Genomic DNA, 19,296 nt, shown 5'->3' with positions numbered 1-19,296 from the left:
CCTCGCGACCCTTCTTTTGAAGATCTCCCACCACTCAGACTTACTGCTACAAAGACCCAAGAGAGGTACCTGGCTCTGAAGAAATTCCTCAAAGGACTGTCTTACTTCCGCCTCTTCCAGAAGGGACGAATTCAGCTTCCATAGGCCTCTCCCCATCCGGGGGGTCTCTGTAACATTCAAAGTAAAGAAAATGAAACAGTGATCGGAGAACTCCACCTCAACAGTGGACACTGCAGAAGAGACTGCTTCCTCCTTTTAAAAAACCTATCTGTCCTAGACCTACTGCTTCCCCTAAAAAAGGTGAAACCCCCGTGACCCGGGGTGTGCCGGATGTGGACATCCACCAGGCGAGCTTCGCTTACTATGCTATTCAAGGCTACGCTATCATAAGCCAGCCGGTCTCCGGGGCCTTCCCTATCACGGAGTCTGGTTACAGTATTAAAATCCCCACCGAAGACCACCTGCCGGCTCGTAAAAAGGGCTTGATCCTCAGGAAGAGACATTTACGGTCCCACTAAGATTGCGGGCCATAGATATTGATGAGCCGAAGCTCCTGTCCCCTCATGAAGACGTCAAGGACCAAACATCTCCCCATTTCTACCTCGATCACTCGTCTGCATTCCACCTCCGTGGTCTTAAAAAGGACCGCTACCCCGCTATATGGCTCGGCCGCAAGAGACCAGTATGAGGGCCCACTCCTCCATTCCCTCTTTGCTTTGTAGATGGACCCCAGGTCCGTTAGTCTGGTCTCCTGCAAAAATAAAATATCAGCCTCAACTCGGGTGAAAAAATCAAAGGCTGTAAATCTAGCCGTATCTGACTTTATGCTGGCAACATTAATAGACGCCAGAGTCAACGGGGTAGGTTCCGCCATCATGGGTGATTGAGTTAGATGGCCTGTTTTTTAACTGTACCCCCTGGTTTCCTCTCCCCCTCTAAGGAGGAGCCGACTCCACACCCCTCCTCTTTAAAGACACCGAGGTGTCCATATCCTCCTTCACAGCACTGGACTTCCCAGAAATAGATTCCTCACCCCTGGACCCCAAGGTAGTCCCCCCTCCAGAGGAGTCTGAATCCTCCGGAGGACAGACCTCGCCACTCCCCGAAGGCACCCCAGATGTTGCGTCTGGCCCCCCGACCTCTGACACAGCAGAGTCATCGAGAGCTTGGAACCGATTGGAGAGGGGGATCAGAGGGGAGTCGGTGAGCCCTTCCCTAGGCACCCTAGTGGCCAGGGGGGGCATTAGATTTTTTTTTGCCTCGTTCCTCTTCCGACTCTTACCGGTACTATTGTCACCCTTTTTTTTTTAGGCTGCTCCACCACCTCTTCATCCAGACTTTCATACTGGGAAGAGTTATCAGAAGCAGCCAACTGCTCCCTCTCCATCCTCCAGATCTTCTCTCTCACCGCCTTCTCCCCTAGGGCCTCAGAGGCTTTGGCTGCCGCCTCCAGGGTGGGGGCAGTCATCACCCCAGTTGCCTGAGGCTTATCCTGCCCTTACGGCACCTCACCTGTTGCCACTGGTGGGCAGATGTACCAGCCTCGTCTTTCCTCACGGACCCCTCCGCTCCACTCACCCCCCCTTGGCTCCCCCCTTCCGGGCCAGAGATGGTGCTGGAAAAGGAACAGTGGCAGCGGCTATACGGGTGACCTAAGTCACCACACAGGTGACACCTAATGTCACCACAGGCCGCGGCAAGATGGCCTACCCTGCCACGCAAGGCACATTTCTGCACCTTGCAGCCTGCACTGAAGTGTCGGGGATCTCTGCACCTGTGGCAGACCTTCGGTTGCCCCTGGTAGAAGATCTGGATTCTGTCCCTCCCCAGAAATGCTGAGGAAGGGATGTGGGTGACCGTACCTCCTGAAACCTTCAACTTTACCATGAAGGTCCAGCCCCCTGACCAAATGCCAAACTTGTCCCTATTTTTTTTAGGGACCTTCGGTGACTTCCCCATAACAGGAAAACCACGTCATTATGTCGCAACCCCAGAGAGTGACTCATTACTCGTCAGAATGGTCACCCTCTTTGCACTATTTTGGCGAGACACCGCCTGCATGGCAAAGTCTCGCCAGCCGGGCTCCCCCTTTGCCAGTTCGAAATACGACCAGAAAAGCTCCAAGCCCTCTGGCCGAACAAAACTGACATCGAAGAAGGAGGTGCCAAACGGATGAATCAGGGCAAAGATGTCCGTCGCCCTGAAGTCCATCTTCAGAAGGAGCTCCACAACCCTCGCCCTTGGCGGGCACGCTTCACTGCCCCTCCACTGAAGACGGACCACATTCTGCCTGGCCACCCCCTGCCCGGCTGTCGGGAGGGACCAAACCGTTTCCCCTTTTATCTTGGAAGGCAGCTAGGCCGTGTATATCCAGCCAAAAGGCCAAGTCCACCTCTCTTCCCTCTACTTCGACTGTCCATTCTCCCTTTTTGAGGGCCTACAGGAAACGGCGCTGCAAGACGCTATCCCTGAGGTCCAGAGGCGAGGAAACCCCCTGACTGGACCCCGAGGCTCCAGCCACCACCCCTGAATAGCTCAGAGAACCTGTGGCCGGGGGGGCAGATGGACCGGCCCCCTCCCCCATTCTCCCACTACCATCAGACACCGTACCCACAATTGCCACCCTATTCACACTTGCCACCTTAGATACACTGCCACTCGCATCCTCAACCATAGACACTTCCATACCCGCACCCTCCTCATCCACTCCATCAGTCACCCCACTCTCACTCACATGCACACTGGGGTCAGTATTATTTTGCCTCACCTTTTGGGTATTTCCAGGTTCTGTTTCTCCACTGCTACCGCCACCTACTGGTGGCATCTTCGCTGCTGGGGGGTTTGGAACACAGTGCTGCTATCCCTTTAAGAGTCGCGCTGCCATAGGGTTTAAGCAGCACTGTCTGACTTGCCACCACAGCAGGCACAGAGCTTCCTCCCTCACTGGCATGTAGGAAGCCAGGAGCAGACCCGCCTCCAGCTCCATCCTGCCTTGTGGCCGGAGCCCCCACCGCAGGTAAGCCCCCCGACTCAGGGGACCCCGCCAGGCAGGCGCCCTCGCTGCTGTCTGCTGCAGTCCCTGCTCCATCGCTGACCGCAGCTAAGACCATTTTTTTTCTTTTGCTTGGGAAGCCACGCCCCCAGCCGCACAGCACAGCTATCCAAAGCTGCACCTGCATGGGCAGCGGGTGCCGAGGAGGCCACGCCCCCTAAGACCGGCCGCACCGGGACCCCCAGAGCTGGATCCACCCCCAGAAATCCCCCCGGCGGTACCGGTCCCCTGGGGGTACAGCACCCACCACCACCACACCCTAGGCCACAAACAGCCTGGCCACAACAACTCCAGCGGCTGGCCCCAGGCTAGGCCACTCCCCCTCAGCATCCACCAGCGGCGGTGCCCCCAATGCAAGAGGCCCCGACTTCACCGCAGACCCCGCCAAGGGAGCCCCTACCATTTTCCTTTTATGAGCTTATTCTGCTGGAGCCGCAGGCCCCTCCCCCTTTACTTTACTAGGTGCCTAGGTCCCAAGAAGCGATCCAGCTTTAACGGACCCATAAGTGGGGGACCCAGACACCCCAGCGCTCACCGCCGGAGATGCGGTCCCGGCTGTCACTCCTACCCACCACTGGGCCACCCTCCACATCATGCTCCATATCCGACACCTCACTACCCGCTCCGTTACCACAAACAGAGGCAGCGCCCTGCATGTCATGGCCTGTAATCTCCCCGCTCCCTCGCTTCGGATCCACAACAGAGCCCGAGCCGGGGTGGGTAGCAGGTGTTGCACAGCGGGACCGGGGGGCCCCAGAGAGGTGGACATACACAAATTTCTCCACAGTAGATGTTTTCTTCTTATTCCTTTTCTTAGCCTTTCTCTTCATCCCCCTCCTGGTTGCCTCATCCTCGCAGATCTCATCCCCGAACCTCAGCTGGTTAAAACGGACCGGAGACTCGATCTGCTGCATGATGAGGCAGCCCCCCTCACTGCTACTATTACCACCATCCTCATCCTCCCTTCGCTCCCGCTGTCCCCTGCAGGGCCAGAATCTGACAGGAGAGCCACCTGCTCGGGGGCTATCCCGCTATGCGACGCCTGGAGGTCTCTTACCAGGCCACCAGGTGGTGGGTAGGGCATGACCTCCTCCTCGCATTCCTCTTCCTCATCATCCTCCACCACCTGGCCAGAGCTCCGTGACCCCTCCAGAGTCCCACCGGTCATGACTCTGAACCGGTTATCGTTCTCCAGCTTTTCACGGAAGGGCCCGCTGCCGTCCAGGATCTCACATCTCCGGCTTTCCAGGTCTTGTATCGATATTTTGATCTTCTTGACCACGGCGGATAGCACGGCTTCTTATTGCCGGAGGCCCTGTCAGACCTCTCCTTAGCTACCCTCAACTCCCCCCAGAGGGATTTTAGCTTCCTTGAGGCATCCTCATACTCGCAGAGGTGCGCATGGATGCAGGAACCATAGCCCACGGCGGATTCCCTAGCCACCTTGGTGCCCCAACCAAGGGGCACTGCTGCAGCACCCCTGCTCGTACTAGGCCTACCTCTGGGGGGGAAGGAGCCACCACGGCCTCGGGTCCTACGGGTCTTCATGCTGGATCCCTTGCCTGATCCTTGGCCAGATCTTGTGACCCTAGCCAGAGTTGGAGTCACTGATCCTGTATTGATCCTGAGTTACATCCTGTATTATACTCCAGAGCTGCACTCACTATTCTGCTGGTGCAGTCACTGTGCACATACATTACATTACTGATCCTGTATTGATCCTGAGTTACATCCTGTATTATACTCCAGAGCTGCACTCACTATTCTGCTGGTGCAGTCACTGTGTATATACAATACATTACTGATCCTGAGTTACTGTAATAACTATAGGGGATAACTCAAGAGACTCTTTGCATGGAACAAGACAACTACAGGACACAGTTTTATAAGTGGTAAAGTCTATATTATCACACGGTGATTCAAACAGGTGCAGAGAGAAACTCAAGTCCACAACACTTGGTGTAAATAATAAACGCAGCTTAACAGTCTATAGGAAACATCAGAGGAAAATGCAATCACGCAGAAAGTCTATGAAGCACAGTTATTCTTGAGGATACTTGACACGAATAAGTCCATGGTAGTCCAAACACAGATAGATATGCTTATAAGGCAGTTCAAATAATATCTTAGCACAACCAGGGAGGCCTGGGTAATAGTCTCAGGTTTAAGCAGAGCAGCAACAGCTTACATGTCCAGCAAATGCAGATGGAAACAAACACAAGCAGCCAGATGGAGGATTACTGTAAACCGATGTATGCAGCAGAAACTCAGAGCTGAGTAGCAGGATCTCCACACAGGTTCGCAGGAGCAGGTGCAAAGCCAGGGAGTCGTCAGGAGCTGGATGCAAGGCAGAATACTCTAGCACAGACTGAAGACTGGGGTGGAGTTTTATAGCAGGAAGGCACAGTGCACATGATACCAAAGACGCCATCTTGGAAAAGGGCAGTAATGCACAAAAGTTAAATAAAATGTTCAGAGTCCTGACCTTACTCCCTCCTTAGAAGCGGCCTCAGGAAGATCCTGGACCTGGTTTTTCAGGGAATCTTTGATGAAAACAAGAGATCTTCTGTTGGGCATTGATGTTTTCCACAAGTTCCCAAGAGTCTTCCTCAGGGAAATATCCCTGCCATCTTATAAGATATTGGAGCAGTTTCTGTCGAATCCTGGAATCAATAATTTCCTCCACCACAAATTGCTCTTGCCCATCAATCACAACAGGCTGCGGAGGTGGCACAACACGTCCCTGGAAGGTATTAGGAGATACAGGCTTTAGTAAAGATGCATGAAAAACTGGGTGTACCTTCATAGTCCTAGGCAGCTTCAGACGGCAGGCCACAGAGCTCACAATACCGTTGATCTTGAAAGGGCCAATGAATTTCTGTCCAAGTTTTTGTGAAGGAACGTTTAACTTCAGATTCTTAGTTGATAACCACACGGAATCTCCTACCTTGAACATGGGTGCAGGTTTACGGAATCTATCAGCCGATCTCCTATAACGTTCTTGAGCCGTGGTCAGGGATTCCTTCAGAACCTCCAGATTTTGCCTCATCTCAGTCAGCCTTTCCTCAACTGCTGGAACCGGAGAATTAATCGGAGACCTAGTAAGATATATGGATGATAACCCAGATTGGCAAAGAAAGGAGTGAACTTAGAGGAGGCGCTCTGAGAATTATTGTATGAAAATTCGGCTAACGGCAGTAATTCCAACCAGAGGCGTAGCTAGGGTTTCAACTTAGGGGGGGCGAAACATCTGAGTGGGCCCCTAACCAGCTAAGGCTACTTTCACACTAGCGTCGCAGTGCGTCTGGCCGACGTACCGATGCATACTGTGAAATAGAAACACAATGGGGGCAGCGGATGCAGTTTTTCAACGCATCCGCTGCCCTATTGTAATGTCTGGGGAGGAAGGGGCGGAGTTCAGGCCGCACATGCGCGGTTGGAAATGGTGGACACGATGCACAAAAAAACGTTACATGTAACTTTTTTTGTGCCGACGGTCCGCCAAAACACGACGCATCCGTCGCACGACGGATGCGACATGGGGCAATGCGTCGCTAATGCAAGTGTATGGAGAAAATGACGCATTGCGACGTCCGTCGTACGACGCTAGTGTGAAAGTAGCCTAACCCTGATTACAGCTACGGTTGCACACTCTAATTGTGAATATAGTGGAACCTCAGAATATGACCGCTCTGTTATTGAAAATAAATCTATATACAAAAATGAACATTGATTTTACCGCCATATTGTGACCATACGCAACTTTGATGGTCGCAATACTCTGATTGCCCCTATAACAATACAGTAATGCTTAAGTGCCCACTTTACACTTAATGTCCCCTAAGTTCCCTCATGTACTGCTCCATTGTACACAGTATAGTGAGCTCAAAGATCCCATATACACAGTATGGTGATTCTATAACTCCCCTGTACACCGTATGATGTTCCCACTGCTCCCCTCTACACAGTATGATACCACTGCTCCCCTATAGATAGTATGAGCCCAATGCTCCCCTATACACAGTATAATGCTGACAGAACTCCACTACAGAAAGTGTAATGCCCCCCAGAGCTCCCCTATATACAGTGTAATGTAATGGGTCAACAGCCCCCATGTGCACAACATGCCTTCACAGTTCCCTATACACAGTATGGTGGGTCCACAGCTCCCTTATAAACAATACTGTATAATGGGACTGCAGCTTCCATCAAACAGTATGATGTCCCTCACAGTTCCCCTGTACACAGTATGATGGGGCCACAGCTTCCTTATACACAGTATGATGGGGCCCGCAGCTTCCTTATACACAGTGTGATGGGCCCGCAGCTCCCTTATACACAGTATGATGGGCCCGCAGCTCCCTTATACACAGTATGATGGGCCCGCAGCTCCCTTATACACAGTATGATGGGCCCGCAGCTCCCTTATACACAGTATGATGGGCCCGCAGCTCCCTTATACACAGTATGATGGGCCCGCAGCTCCCTTATACACAGTATGATTGGCCCGCAGCTCCCTTATACACAGTATGATGAGCCCGCAGCTCCCTTATACACAGTATGATTGGCCCGCAGCTCCCTTATACACAGTATGATGGGCCCGCAGCTCCCTTATACACAGTATGATGGGCCCGCAGCTCCCTTATACACAGTATGATGGGCCCGCAGCTCCCTTATACACAGTATGATTGGCCCGCAGCTCCCTTATACACAGTATGATGAGCCTGCAGCTCCCTTATACACAGTATGATTGGCCCGCAACTCCCTTATACACAGTAAGATGAGCCCGCAGCTCCCCTATACACAGTATGATGGGCCCACAGCTCCCTTATACACAGTATGATGGGCCCGCAGCTCCCTTATACACAGTATGATGGGCCCGCAGCTCCCTTATACACAGTATGATGGGCCCGCAGCTCCCTTATACACAGTATGATGGGCCCGCAGCTCCCTTATACACAGTATGATGGGCCCGCAGCTCCCTTATACAGAGTATGATGGGCCAGCAGCTTCCTTATACACAGTATGATGGGCCCGCAGCTTCCTTATACACAGTATGATGGGCCCGCAGCTCCCTTATACACAGTATGATGAGCCTGCAGCTCTCTTATACACAGTATGATGGGCCCACAGCTCCCTTATACACAGTATGATGGGCCCGCAGCTCCCTGTCATGATTTGGCAGTCTGCAGTCACATAAAGTGACTGCAGACATTTATTCCCAGCCTTTATCAACTTTATAGTACTAAATTGCTTATTATTAAAGCACCACTCTAGCAGGGTTTTTTTTCCACTGATGGAGAAGTGTTTTAAGCGCAAGTCCCCGGTCACTTACTCATCCTCCGGCGTATTCACTATTTTGCGGAACTGTTGCAGTCCCACGGCTCAAACTTGTGAGCACAGCTTCTGACAGGCCAGAAGTGAGAAGCTATGTCACAAGTGCTCAATGTAAGACTATGAGGCTATGTGCCCACGTTGCGGATTCGTGTGCAGATTATTCCGCACCGTTTTTGCAAAATCCACAGGTAAAACATGCTGCATTTTACCTGTGGATTTACTGAGGATTTCCTGCATTTTTTGTGAGGATTTCACCTGCGGTTTTACACCTGCGGATTACTATACAGGAGCAGGTGTAAAATGCTGCGGAATCCGCACAAAGAATTGACATGCTGTGAAAAATACAACGCAGCGTTTCCGTGTGGTATTTTCCGCACCATGTGCACTGCGGATTTGGTTTTCCATAGGTTTACATGGTACTGTACACCGCATGGAAAACTGCTGTGAATCCGCAGCCAAATCCGCACCGTGTGCACATAGCCTGAGAGTGAGAGAGAGGCCAGAACGAGGCTCCCATAGACTTACATTGATTAGTGACCTCTGCGCTGCTGCATGAAACACTGGAGCCTCGGACAGGCCACACACTGCAGGAGACGGAGCCGAGCGGAGACTAAAACAGATGAAAATGCCAGAAGAGGAGTATCAGACAGGGGGCAGGGGACGGGGATTGTCAGCACCGCTCCAGCAATGAAATAAAAAATAATGCTGGTGCTGCTGTAAATGTGATGCCGCTCTTGGTTACTGTATGGGGGCTCCTTATAGTAATACTCAAAGACCCAGGTGGTACGTATCAAAAGCCCCCTACGCCCCATCTCCAGCCTCCCCAGACAGCAAATATTACATGATGGAGCACATATAACAAAACATTATAATATTCAGCCCCCAGTGACCTGTCCCCCCTCCCCCACTTCAGCCCCAATACCCCCATCATCTCACATCCACCCCCTCAGTGCCCTGTCCCACCTCACCCACCTTCAGCCCCCACAACACCCCCATCGTCTCACATTTACCCCCTAGTGCCCTGTCTCCCCTCCCCCACAATACCCCAATCGTCTCATATTTACCCCCCAGTGACTTCTCCCCTCCCCCACTTCAGTACCCAATACCCCCATCATCTCACATCCACCCCCTCAGTACCCTGTCCCCCTCACCTGCTTTCAGCGCCCACAATACCCCAATGGTCTCACATTCACATCACAGTGACATACCTGAATTTAATAAACCTAATAAGTTCCATCCCCAGCACTTACTGATAAAGTTTGCACTGCAGGCAGGACCAGGAAGTGTCTAGGTGAAATGCAGGGTGGGCACTAGGACGCAGCGTGCCTGAGCCAATCCCAGCGTGCACAGAGTGAAGAAAACTGCAGCCCGGGAAAAGCTTCATGATCAGGTCAGAGGGGGCGAAACCATTCACTGCAGGGGGGAGACTGCAGCCGGCCACTGTGCTAATAGCCAGCTTGCAGAGTCTCCATCAGACGGAGCAGACAATATACTGCTCTGCTCCTCTGCGGTGTTCTGCCTCGGCACAGAAGTGGCCCTGGCTCCCAGTGGGCCCCTTCATGTGACAGGGCCCGGGGCGATGGCCCCCTCTGCCCCCCCAGTAGCTACGCTACTGATTCCAACCAATCATCTTGGAGATTGCTAACATAGCATCTTAGATATTGTTCCAACGTCTGGTTGGTACGCTCAGTCTGACCATTTGTCTGGGGATGGTAAGCGGAAGAGAGACAGACATTAATATTGAGTGCAGAGCAAAACTCCTTCCAGAATCTTGAAGTGAACTGTACGCCACGGTCCGAGATGATCTCATCCGGGACCCCATGCAGCCGGAAGACATTCGGAATAACCAAGTTCACTGTATCCTTAGCTGAGGGGAGGCCGGTGCATGGAACAAAATGAGCGGCTTTAGTCAGGCGATCAACTACTACCATGATCGTATTCATGAACCCCGATGTAGGCAGCTCCACAATAAAGTCCATTGATATAGACCCCCAAGGTTGGGACGGAACAGGTAATGGTTGCAGGAGACCCGCAGGTGCCACACGAGGAGTCTTGTAACGAGCACATACCTCGCAAGAGAGAACATAGTCCTTAGTATCCTTCAGACAAGTTGGCCACCAGAAGAATCGGCTCAGGAACTCTTGTGTCTTCTGTACCCCCCTGTGACCAGCCAACTTGGAGTCATGTACCAACTTGAGGATCTGCAGATGGACGGCCTCAGGGACGTAGCTATGTCGATCTCTGAACCACATGCCACCCTTAACCCCTTCACCCCCGGAGCTTTTTCCGTTTTTCCGTTTTCGTTTTTCGCTCCCCTCCTTCCCAGAGCCATAACTTTTTTATTTTTCTGTCAATTTGGCCATGTGAGGGCTTATTTTTTGCGGGACGAGTTGTACTTTTGAACGACATCATTGGTTTTACCATGTCGTGTACTAGAAAACGGGAAAAAAATTCCAAGTGCAGTGAAATTGCAAAAAAAGTGCAATCCCACACTTGTTTTTTGCTTGCCTATTTTGCTAGGTTCACTAAATGCTAAAACTGACCTGCCATTATGATTCTCTAGGTCATTACGAGTTCATAGACACCTAACATGACTAGGTTCTTTTTTACCTAAGTGGTGAAAAAAAATTCCAAACTTTGCAAAAAAATAAATAAATAAAATTGCGCCATTTTCCGATACCCGTAGCGTCTCCATTTTTCGTGATCTGGGGTCGGGTGAGGGCTTATTTTTTGCGTGCCGAGCTGGCATTTTTAATGATAGCATTTCGGTGCAGATACGTTCTTTTGATCGCCCGTTATTGCATTTTAATGCAATGTCGTGGCGACCAAAAAAACGTAAATCTGGCGTTTCGATTTTTTTTTTCATTACGCCGTTTAGCGATCAGGTTAATGCTTTTTTTTTATTGATAGATCGGGCGATTCTGAACACGGCGATACCAAATATGTGTAGGTTGGGCTTTTTTTTAATTGATTTATTTTGATTGGGGCGAAAGGGGGGTGATTTAAACTTTTATATTTTTTTTATTTTTTTCACATTTTTTTTTACTTTTTTTTTTAACTTTTACCATGCTTCTATAGCCTCCATGGGAGGCTAGAAGCAGGCACAGCCCGATCGGCTCTGCTACATAACAGCGATCATCAGATCGCTGTTATGTAGCTAAAATGCAGGTGTGCTGTGAGCGCCGACCACAGGGGGGCGCTCACAGCCACCGGCAATCAGTAACCATAGAGGTCTCCAGGACCTCTATGGTTACAATGGAGGAGCATCGCCGACCCCCGATCATGTGACAGGGGTCGGCGATGCGCTCATATCCGGCCGCACGGCCGGATGCGGTAGTTAAATGCCGCTGTCTGAGTTTGACAGCGGCATTTAACTAGTTAATAGCGGCGGGTGATCGCGATTTCACCCGCCGCTATTGCGCGCACATGTCAGCTGTAAAAAACAGCTGACATGTCGCGACTTTGATGTGCGCTCACCGCCGGAGCGCACATCAAAGCGGGGGTCCCGACATGTGACGTACTATTACGTCACATGTCGGGAAGGGGTTAAAGACAAGATTAATATCAACAGGTGGGTTGGCCAGAAATACATCACTATCATAAGCCTCCCTGCACTCCTTCCACAAGTCCTGATCGTGGATAACTCCGATGAAATTGGCATCAGATAGAATGGTCTTGGACGGGGCTCCAGGTACGGAATCCGCAGCATGGATTCAGGATAAAGTATCAGCCTTCCCATTACGAGAACCTGGACGGTACGAGATAATAAAATTAAATTGATTTAAAAATAAATTCCAACAAGCCTGATGAGGAGAAAGACATCTAGCGGATCTGAGGAACTCTAAATTGTGATAGTAAGCACTACGATCTGTTGTGCAGCTCCTTGCAGATGATGCCTCCATTCCTTGAAAGCCGTAATAATAGCCAGCAATTCCTTGTCTCCCACATCGTAATTCTTCTCTGCTGAGGTTAGTCTACGGGAAAAGAAAGCACAAGGATGTAGCAGACCCTTCTCTCCAGTTCTTTGGGAGAGAATAGCCCCCAAGGCATTATCAGAAGCGTCCACCTCCACAATGAAAGAAAGTGTTGGATCTGGGTGTATCAACAGCGGTGCTGAGGTGAAACAGATCTTAAGCCGATCAAAAGCTTCTTGAGCCTGTGATGACCACTTAAAGGGCTTTTTCTTCTTTGTCAAGGAAGTAATGGGACGGACAATATCAGAAAAATTTCGAATAAAACGTCTGTAGAAATTTGCAAAACCAATAAAACATTGCACCTCCTTAACGTTCTTGGGTACCGGCCAGTCAAGGATAGCCTGAATCTTACCAGATTCCATGTTCAGCCCCTGGGGAGAGATGATATAACCTAAGAACTGTATCTCAGAACGATGGAACTCGCATTTTTCTGGCTTGATATACAGATGGTTCTCTTTCAGACGTCTTAAAACAGCTTTGACATGTTCTTCATGTTCCTGTAGAGAGTCAGAAAAGATTAGAATATCGTCCAAATAGATCACCACAAACTGGTCCAACAAATCTCTGAAAATGTCATTAGCAAGGTGTTGAAACGTTGCAGGGGCATTAAAAAGCCCGAAGGGCATCACAAGATATTCAAAGTGTCCATACCAGCATCTGAATGCTGTCTTCCACTCATCCCCTGGACGAATACGCACCAAATTATAAGCCCCACGAAGATCCAGTTTAGAAAACACCTTAGCATGGCGGACTCTTTCCAGTAATTCGGGAATCAGAGGCAAAGGGTAACGATTCCGTACGGTTACCTTATTGAGCTCTCGATAGTCCACACAGGGTCTCAGGGACCCATCCTTCTTCTTTACAAAAAATATAGGTGCCCCTGCTGGTGAAGAAGAAGGACGTATGAAGCCTTTGGCCAGATTTTCATCAATATACTCCTTTAAGGCTTGAAGCTCAGGTGCCGCCAAAGGATATACGTTACCAAAAGGAATAGCTGTCCCAGGAAGCAGCTCAGTGGGACAGTCATAATGCCTGTGTGGAGGAAGCTGATCTGCATTCTTGTCACAGATGTCAGAGAACTCTTTATATGCTGAAGGTAAAGTAAATACCTGTACCAGTGGTTCCGTAGCTGTGGACTCGGGGACAGCTTCAGTTAATGCTGAGTTGCTCCTTGTTGGAAAGATAATTTCCTTGGGTCTCCCAGTTGATAGTTGGATTCTGAGAACGCAGCCAAGGGATGCCTAAAATCACAGGAAAATGAGAAGATATTAACAAGAAAGAGAGTTGCTCTTGATGATTAGGCTCCAACAAAATCTCAAGGGGTACGGTCTCCTGATCCACAGGCCCAGAGATTAAAGGTGACCCATCCACTGTTTCCATGGTAATTGGAGAGGCTCTTTGCTGAATTTCAATACCATGTTCCTTGGCAAATGCGATATCCATAAAATTGCCACCTGCACCAGAGTCAATCATAGCTGCACTGGAAATCCACTGTCCTGTACACAGGATCTTAAATGGGAGAGAACAGTGAGAGTTCTTTTCATTTAGCTCCTTGGCTGGTGAAGTCATAGAAAGTGAATGGAATACAGCGTTTAAAGGCAGGCTACATTCAGAGATGTCAGATTCAGCATCACAGTTGTCATACTCCCCTACTGCTGCTAGCACCTTGTTAGGCCGCTTGGGAAAGTTGATTAGAAAGTGGTCAGACTAGCCGCAGTAGAAAGATAGACTTTCTCGAAGGCGATGCTCCCGGCGCTCATTACTCTCGCATCTCTGAACAGAAACAATTTGCATGGGCACCTCCTCTACCTCTCGAGATGTTTTACCTGCAGGCTCTTTGGAAGGAAGGGAAAAGTTAGAAATACGGTTATATGCAGCAAACTTCTCCTGCCTACGCTCAGTAAGGCAAATGTCTATGCGCACACAATGCTGTATAAATGTCTCTAGTTCTTGTGGTGACTGAGCGAGCTAGTTCATCTTTTACAATACTAGACAGACCCCTTTTAAAAATAGGCAATTGTGCATAACTGTCCCAATTAGTATCTACCGCTAATCTCCTGAATTCAGTAGCATACTCAATAACAGAACGTTTAGCCTGGCGTAAAGACAATAAAGCAGATTCAGCGGTTGCACGGCGATTAGGGTCATGAAACATTAATGCCATAGCGGCCAAAATATCGTCCAAATTATTTAACCGCGGGTCACGAAACTCAATCATCGGATTCGCCCAGGCGAGCGCTCATGCGGTCAGCAGCATTATTACACACAATACTTTGGATCTATCATTAGGAAAACGGTCAGCATGCACATCAAAATATAGCATACATTGATTCACAAAGCCACGAAATTTGTCACGATCACCATTAAATCTGAATGGGGGCAACTTAGGTGGGCTAGCTGGTGGCGGTTGCCCAGATGGTAAAGTCACTTGTGCAGCCATTTGCGTGCTTATGTCCTGAAAAGCCCGTCCATACTGGGACTCTATGCCAGCAAGTTTGTTTTCCTGGGCTGCCGTGCGGGTGCTTAAGTCCTGCAAAGTTTGTCCAAACACTTGTTGATTGTGTTCAAAGCTTCCAAACTTCTTTTGCAGACCTTCCACATCTTTCTGCAGTGATCTAATTATGGAAAACGCCTGCTCTAATCTGCTCTCTGCAGTCATTGTTCCAGCAGTCTCCTCTTTTGAGGCTAGAGTATCCTGTAATAACTATAGAGGATAACTCAGGAGACTCTTTGCATGGAACAAGACAACTACAGGACACAGTTTTATAAGTGGTAAAGTCTATATTATCACACGGTGATTCAAACAGGTGCAGAGAGAAACTCAAGTCCACAACAGTTAGTGTAAATATAAAAGCAGCTTAACAGTCTATAGGAAACTTCAGAGGAAAATGCAATCACGCAGAAAGTCTATGAAGCACAATTATTCTTGAGGATACTTGACACAAATAATTCCATGGTAGTCCAAACACAGATACATATGCTTATAAGGCAGTTCAAATAATTTCTTAGCACAACCAGGGAGGTCTGGGTAATAGTCTCAGGTTTAAGCAGAGCAGCAACAGCTTACATGTCCAGCAAATGCAGATGGAAGCAAACACAAGCAGCCAGATGGAGGATTACTGGAAACCGATGTATGTAGCAGAAACTCAGAGCTGAGTAGCAGGATCTCCACACAGGTTCGCAGGAGCAGGTGCAGGTGCAAAGCCAGGGAGTCGTCAGGAGCTGGATGCAAGGCTGAATACTCTAGCACAGACTGAAGACTGGGGTGGAGTTTTATAGCAGGAAGACACAGTGCACATGAGACCAAAGACGCCATCTTGGAAAAGGGCAGTAATGCACAAAAGGTAAACAAAATGTTCAAAGTCCTGATAGTTACATCCTGTATTATACCCCAGAGCTGCACTCACTATTCTGCAGGTGCAATCACTGTGTACATACATTACATTACTGATCCTGAGTTACATCCTGTATTATACTCCAGAGCTGCACTCGCTATTCTGCTGGTGCAGTCACTGTGTATATACATTACATTACTGATCCTGAGTTACATCCTGTATTATACTCTAGAGCTGCACTCACTATTCTGCTGGTGCAGTCACTGTGTACATACATTACATTACTGATCCTGAGTTACATCCTGTATTATACTCCAGAGCTGCACTCACTATTCTGCTGGTGCAGTCACTGTGTACATACATTACTGTAACGTTTATGGTCAGTGTTGTCCTGTCCTGACAAATATGATCTGGTGGGAGAAGGAATGAAGTGGAAAGCACAAGATCGTGTTTCACCAGGATTTTGCGGCTCCAATCTGAGAACAGTATAAACAGCATAAAATAGAGACTCTGATTCTAGTCCTGGGCCATTTACTGAGCTTCTTGCTGTTCTTTTGATAAACCTGTGTTATCTGCTGCAGCTCTGCTAGTCCTTTCATTGTTGAGCTCTTTCTATGTAGTCGTCCATATTCATGATCCCTGTTTTATTCCTGCCACTACCATTGATTGACAGGTTACTGCCTAAACTGTGCATAGGCAGAAAGCTGAAATTTTAACAGTGTGAGGACTAGCGGAGCTGCAGCGGATAAAACAAGGTTTTTATGAAAATTACAGCAAGCAACCCAGTAAGTGACCCAGCAATGGAATTGGAGTCTCTTTCCTTACCTTATGGCTGGTATCGGCGGCACTTTCCTCCAAAAACTCTGCGTCGCCTCCTCCCTTCACATGAGGGATATCATCTGTAAAGGCCCCGTCTCACATAGCGAGATCGCTAGCGAGATCGCTGCTGAGTCACAAGTTTTGTGACGCAACAGCGACCTCAGTAGCGATCTCGCTATGTGTGACACGTACCAGCGATCAGGCCCCTGCTGCGAGATCGCTGGTCGTGTCAGAATGGCCTGGACCTTTTTTTGGTCGTTGAGGTCCCGCTGACATCGCTGAATCGGTGTGTGTGACACCGATCCAGCGATGTCTTCACTGGTAACCAGGGTAAACATCGGGTTACTAAGCGCAGGGCCGCGCTTAGTAACCTGATGTTTACCCTGGTTACCAGCGTAAATGTAAAAAAAAAAAAAAACAGTACATACTCACCTTCTGTTGCCCGTCAGGTCCCTTGGCGTCTGCTTCCTGCTCTGACTGAGCCGCCGTAAAGTGAGAGCACAGCAGTGACGTCACCGCTGCGCTCTGCTCTCACTGTACGGCGGCTCAGTCAGAGCAGGAAGCAGACGCCAAGGGCATACCTCCCAACCGTCCCGATTTCAGCGTGACAGTCCCGCTTTGGCACCGGGGTCCCGCTGTCCCGCTTCGGGCATTTAAAATCCCGAATTTGCGGCCGCCGGTGAAGCCCCGCCCACTTCCGGGACGTAGAGAGAGCCCGATTAGGTTTGTGGCTGTTTTTTTTTTCTTATACATGCTGGGTCTCCTCCCGACCGATCCCTCCCCCGCCCCCGCCCCCTGTGTGTGCGGCGCTGCCACGCTGAGGAAGAGAGCCAGCAGCAGGGCCGGACTGGCCATAGGGCACTTCTGGCAAATGCCAGAAGGGCCGGTGCCAGTGGTGGGCCGCTCAATCCGCCGCCCCCGCCGTCGCATTCAACTATACCGGCGTATAGACGCCGGTACAGTTGAATGCAATGATGGAGGAGAGAGCGTCTACAGACGCTCCTCTCCCATCATTCCCCGCTCTGCCTCTGACACTGCGGGTGCGCGATGATGTCATATCATCGCGCACCTGCTGTGTCCCGGGCAGACTGCAGCTGCTGAGACAGGAGCAGGAACCAGGAAGCAACGCTGGGCACGAGGAGAGGTGAGAGTTTTTTTTTTTTCTGGACTGTGGGGCCATTCTCGGAGGAGGTGAGGGGAGGAAGAGAAGAGATGTGGGCTGTATATAGTTCTCTGTGGGCTGTGCTCTGTGCTGTATACTGCTGTGGGCTGTATATAGTTCTCTGTGGCTGTGCTCTGTGCTGTATACTGCTGTGGGCTGTATATAGTTCTCTGTGGGCTGTGCTCTGTGCTGTATACTGCTGTGGGCTGTATATAGTTCTCTGTGGGCTGTGCTCTGTGCTGTATACTTCTGTGGGCTGTATATAGTTCTCTGTGGGCTGTGCTCTGTGCTGTATACTGCTGTGGGCTGTATATAGTTCTCTGTGGGCTGTGCTCTGTGCTGTATGCTACTGTGGGCTGTATATAGTTCTCTGTGGGCTGTGCTCTGTGCTGTATATAGTTCTCTGTGGGCTGTATATAGTACTCTGTGGGCTGTGCTCTGTGCTGTATACTACTGTGGGCTGTATATAGTTCTCTGTGGGCTGTGCTGTATATAGTACTCTGTGGGCTGTGCTGTGTATAGTTCTCTGTGGGCTGTGCTGTATATAGTACTCTGTGGGCTGTGCTGTGTATAGTACTCTGTGGGCTGTGCTGTATATAGTACTCTGTGGGCTGTGCTGTATATAGCACTCTGTGGGCTGTGCTGTATATAGTACTCTGTGGGCTGTGCTGTATATAGTACTCTGTGGGCTGTGCTGTATATAGTACTCTGTGGGCTGTGCTGTATATAGTACTCTCTGGGCTGTGCTGTATATATTACTCTGTGGGCAGTGCTGTATATATTACTCTGTGGGCTGTGCTGTATATAGTACTCTCTGGGCTGCCTGTGCTGTATATAGTACTCTCTGGGCTGTGCTGTATATAGTACTCTCTGGGCTGTGCTTTATATAGTACTCTGGGCTGTGCTGTATATAGTACTCTGGGCTGTGCTTTATATAGTTCTCTGTGGGCTGTGCTGTATATAGTTCTCTGTGGGCTGTGCTGTATATAGTTCTCTGTGGGCTGTGCTGTATATATTACTTTGTGGGCTGTGCTGTATATATTACTTTGTGGGCTGTGCTGTATATATTACTCTGTGGGCTGTGCTGTATACTACTGTGTGGACTGTGCTGTATACTTCTACGTGGGCTGTGCTGTATACTACTGTGTGGTCTGTGCTGTATACTACTGTGTGGTCTGTGCTGAATACTGCTGTGTGGGCTGTGTTATCTACTACGCGAGCTGTGCTATAGTATGCAGGCTGTGCTGTATACTATGCGGTTTGTGCTATATAATATGCGGGCTTTGCTATATACTATGGGGAGTATATTATATTCTATGGGGGAGGCCATGTTATGTACTATGTGGCTGTGTTATATACTATTGTGGGGGTATATTATATTCTATGGGGGAGGCTGCGTTATATACTATGGGGGGCTGCATTATATATTATGGGGAGGTGGGCTGTATTATATTATATGGGGGTTACATACTCTGGGGTGGCTGCATTATACTCTGTGGGGTGGCTGCATTATACTCTGGGGTGGCTGCATTATACTCTGGGGTGGCTGCATTATACTCTGGGGTGGCTGCATTATACTATATGTGGGCTGCATTATACTGTATCGTGGACTATGGG

General features: G+C 49.6%; 1 protein-coding gene across 1 annotated transcript; it reads right to left on the bottom strand.

Moving 5' to 3' along the window:
• Positions 1-4,972: 4,972 nt before the first annotated feature.
• Positions 4,973-9,724, bottom strand: LOC143809557 (chromobox protein homolog 5-like). Its single transcript, XM_077292607.1, has 3 exons — positions 9,640-9,724; positions 6,000-6,150; positions 4,973-5,795 (listed from the first exon to the last, which is right to left on the bottom strand). The coding sequence occupies exons 2-3, from the start codon at positions 6,099-6,101 to the stop codon at positions 5,562-5,564; spliced, it is 336 nt and encodes a 111-aa protein (XP_077148722.1). The 5' UTR covers positions 6,102-6,150; positions 9,640-9,724; the 3' UTR covers positions 4,973-5,561.
• Between the last annotated feature and the right edge of the window lie 9,572 nt (positions 9,725-19,296).

This window comes from Ranitomeya variabilis, chromosome 2 (assembly GCF_051348905.1).
Source record: "Ranitomeya variabilis isolate aRanVar5 chromosome 2, aRanVar5.hap1, whole genome shotgun sequence".
Lineage (NCBI taxonomy): Eukaryota > Metazoa > Chordata > Amphibia > Anura > Dendrobatidae > Ranitomeya > Ranitomeya variabilis.
This window is presented reverse-complemented; position numbering and strand designations above follow the sequence as displayed.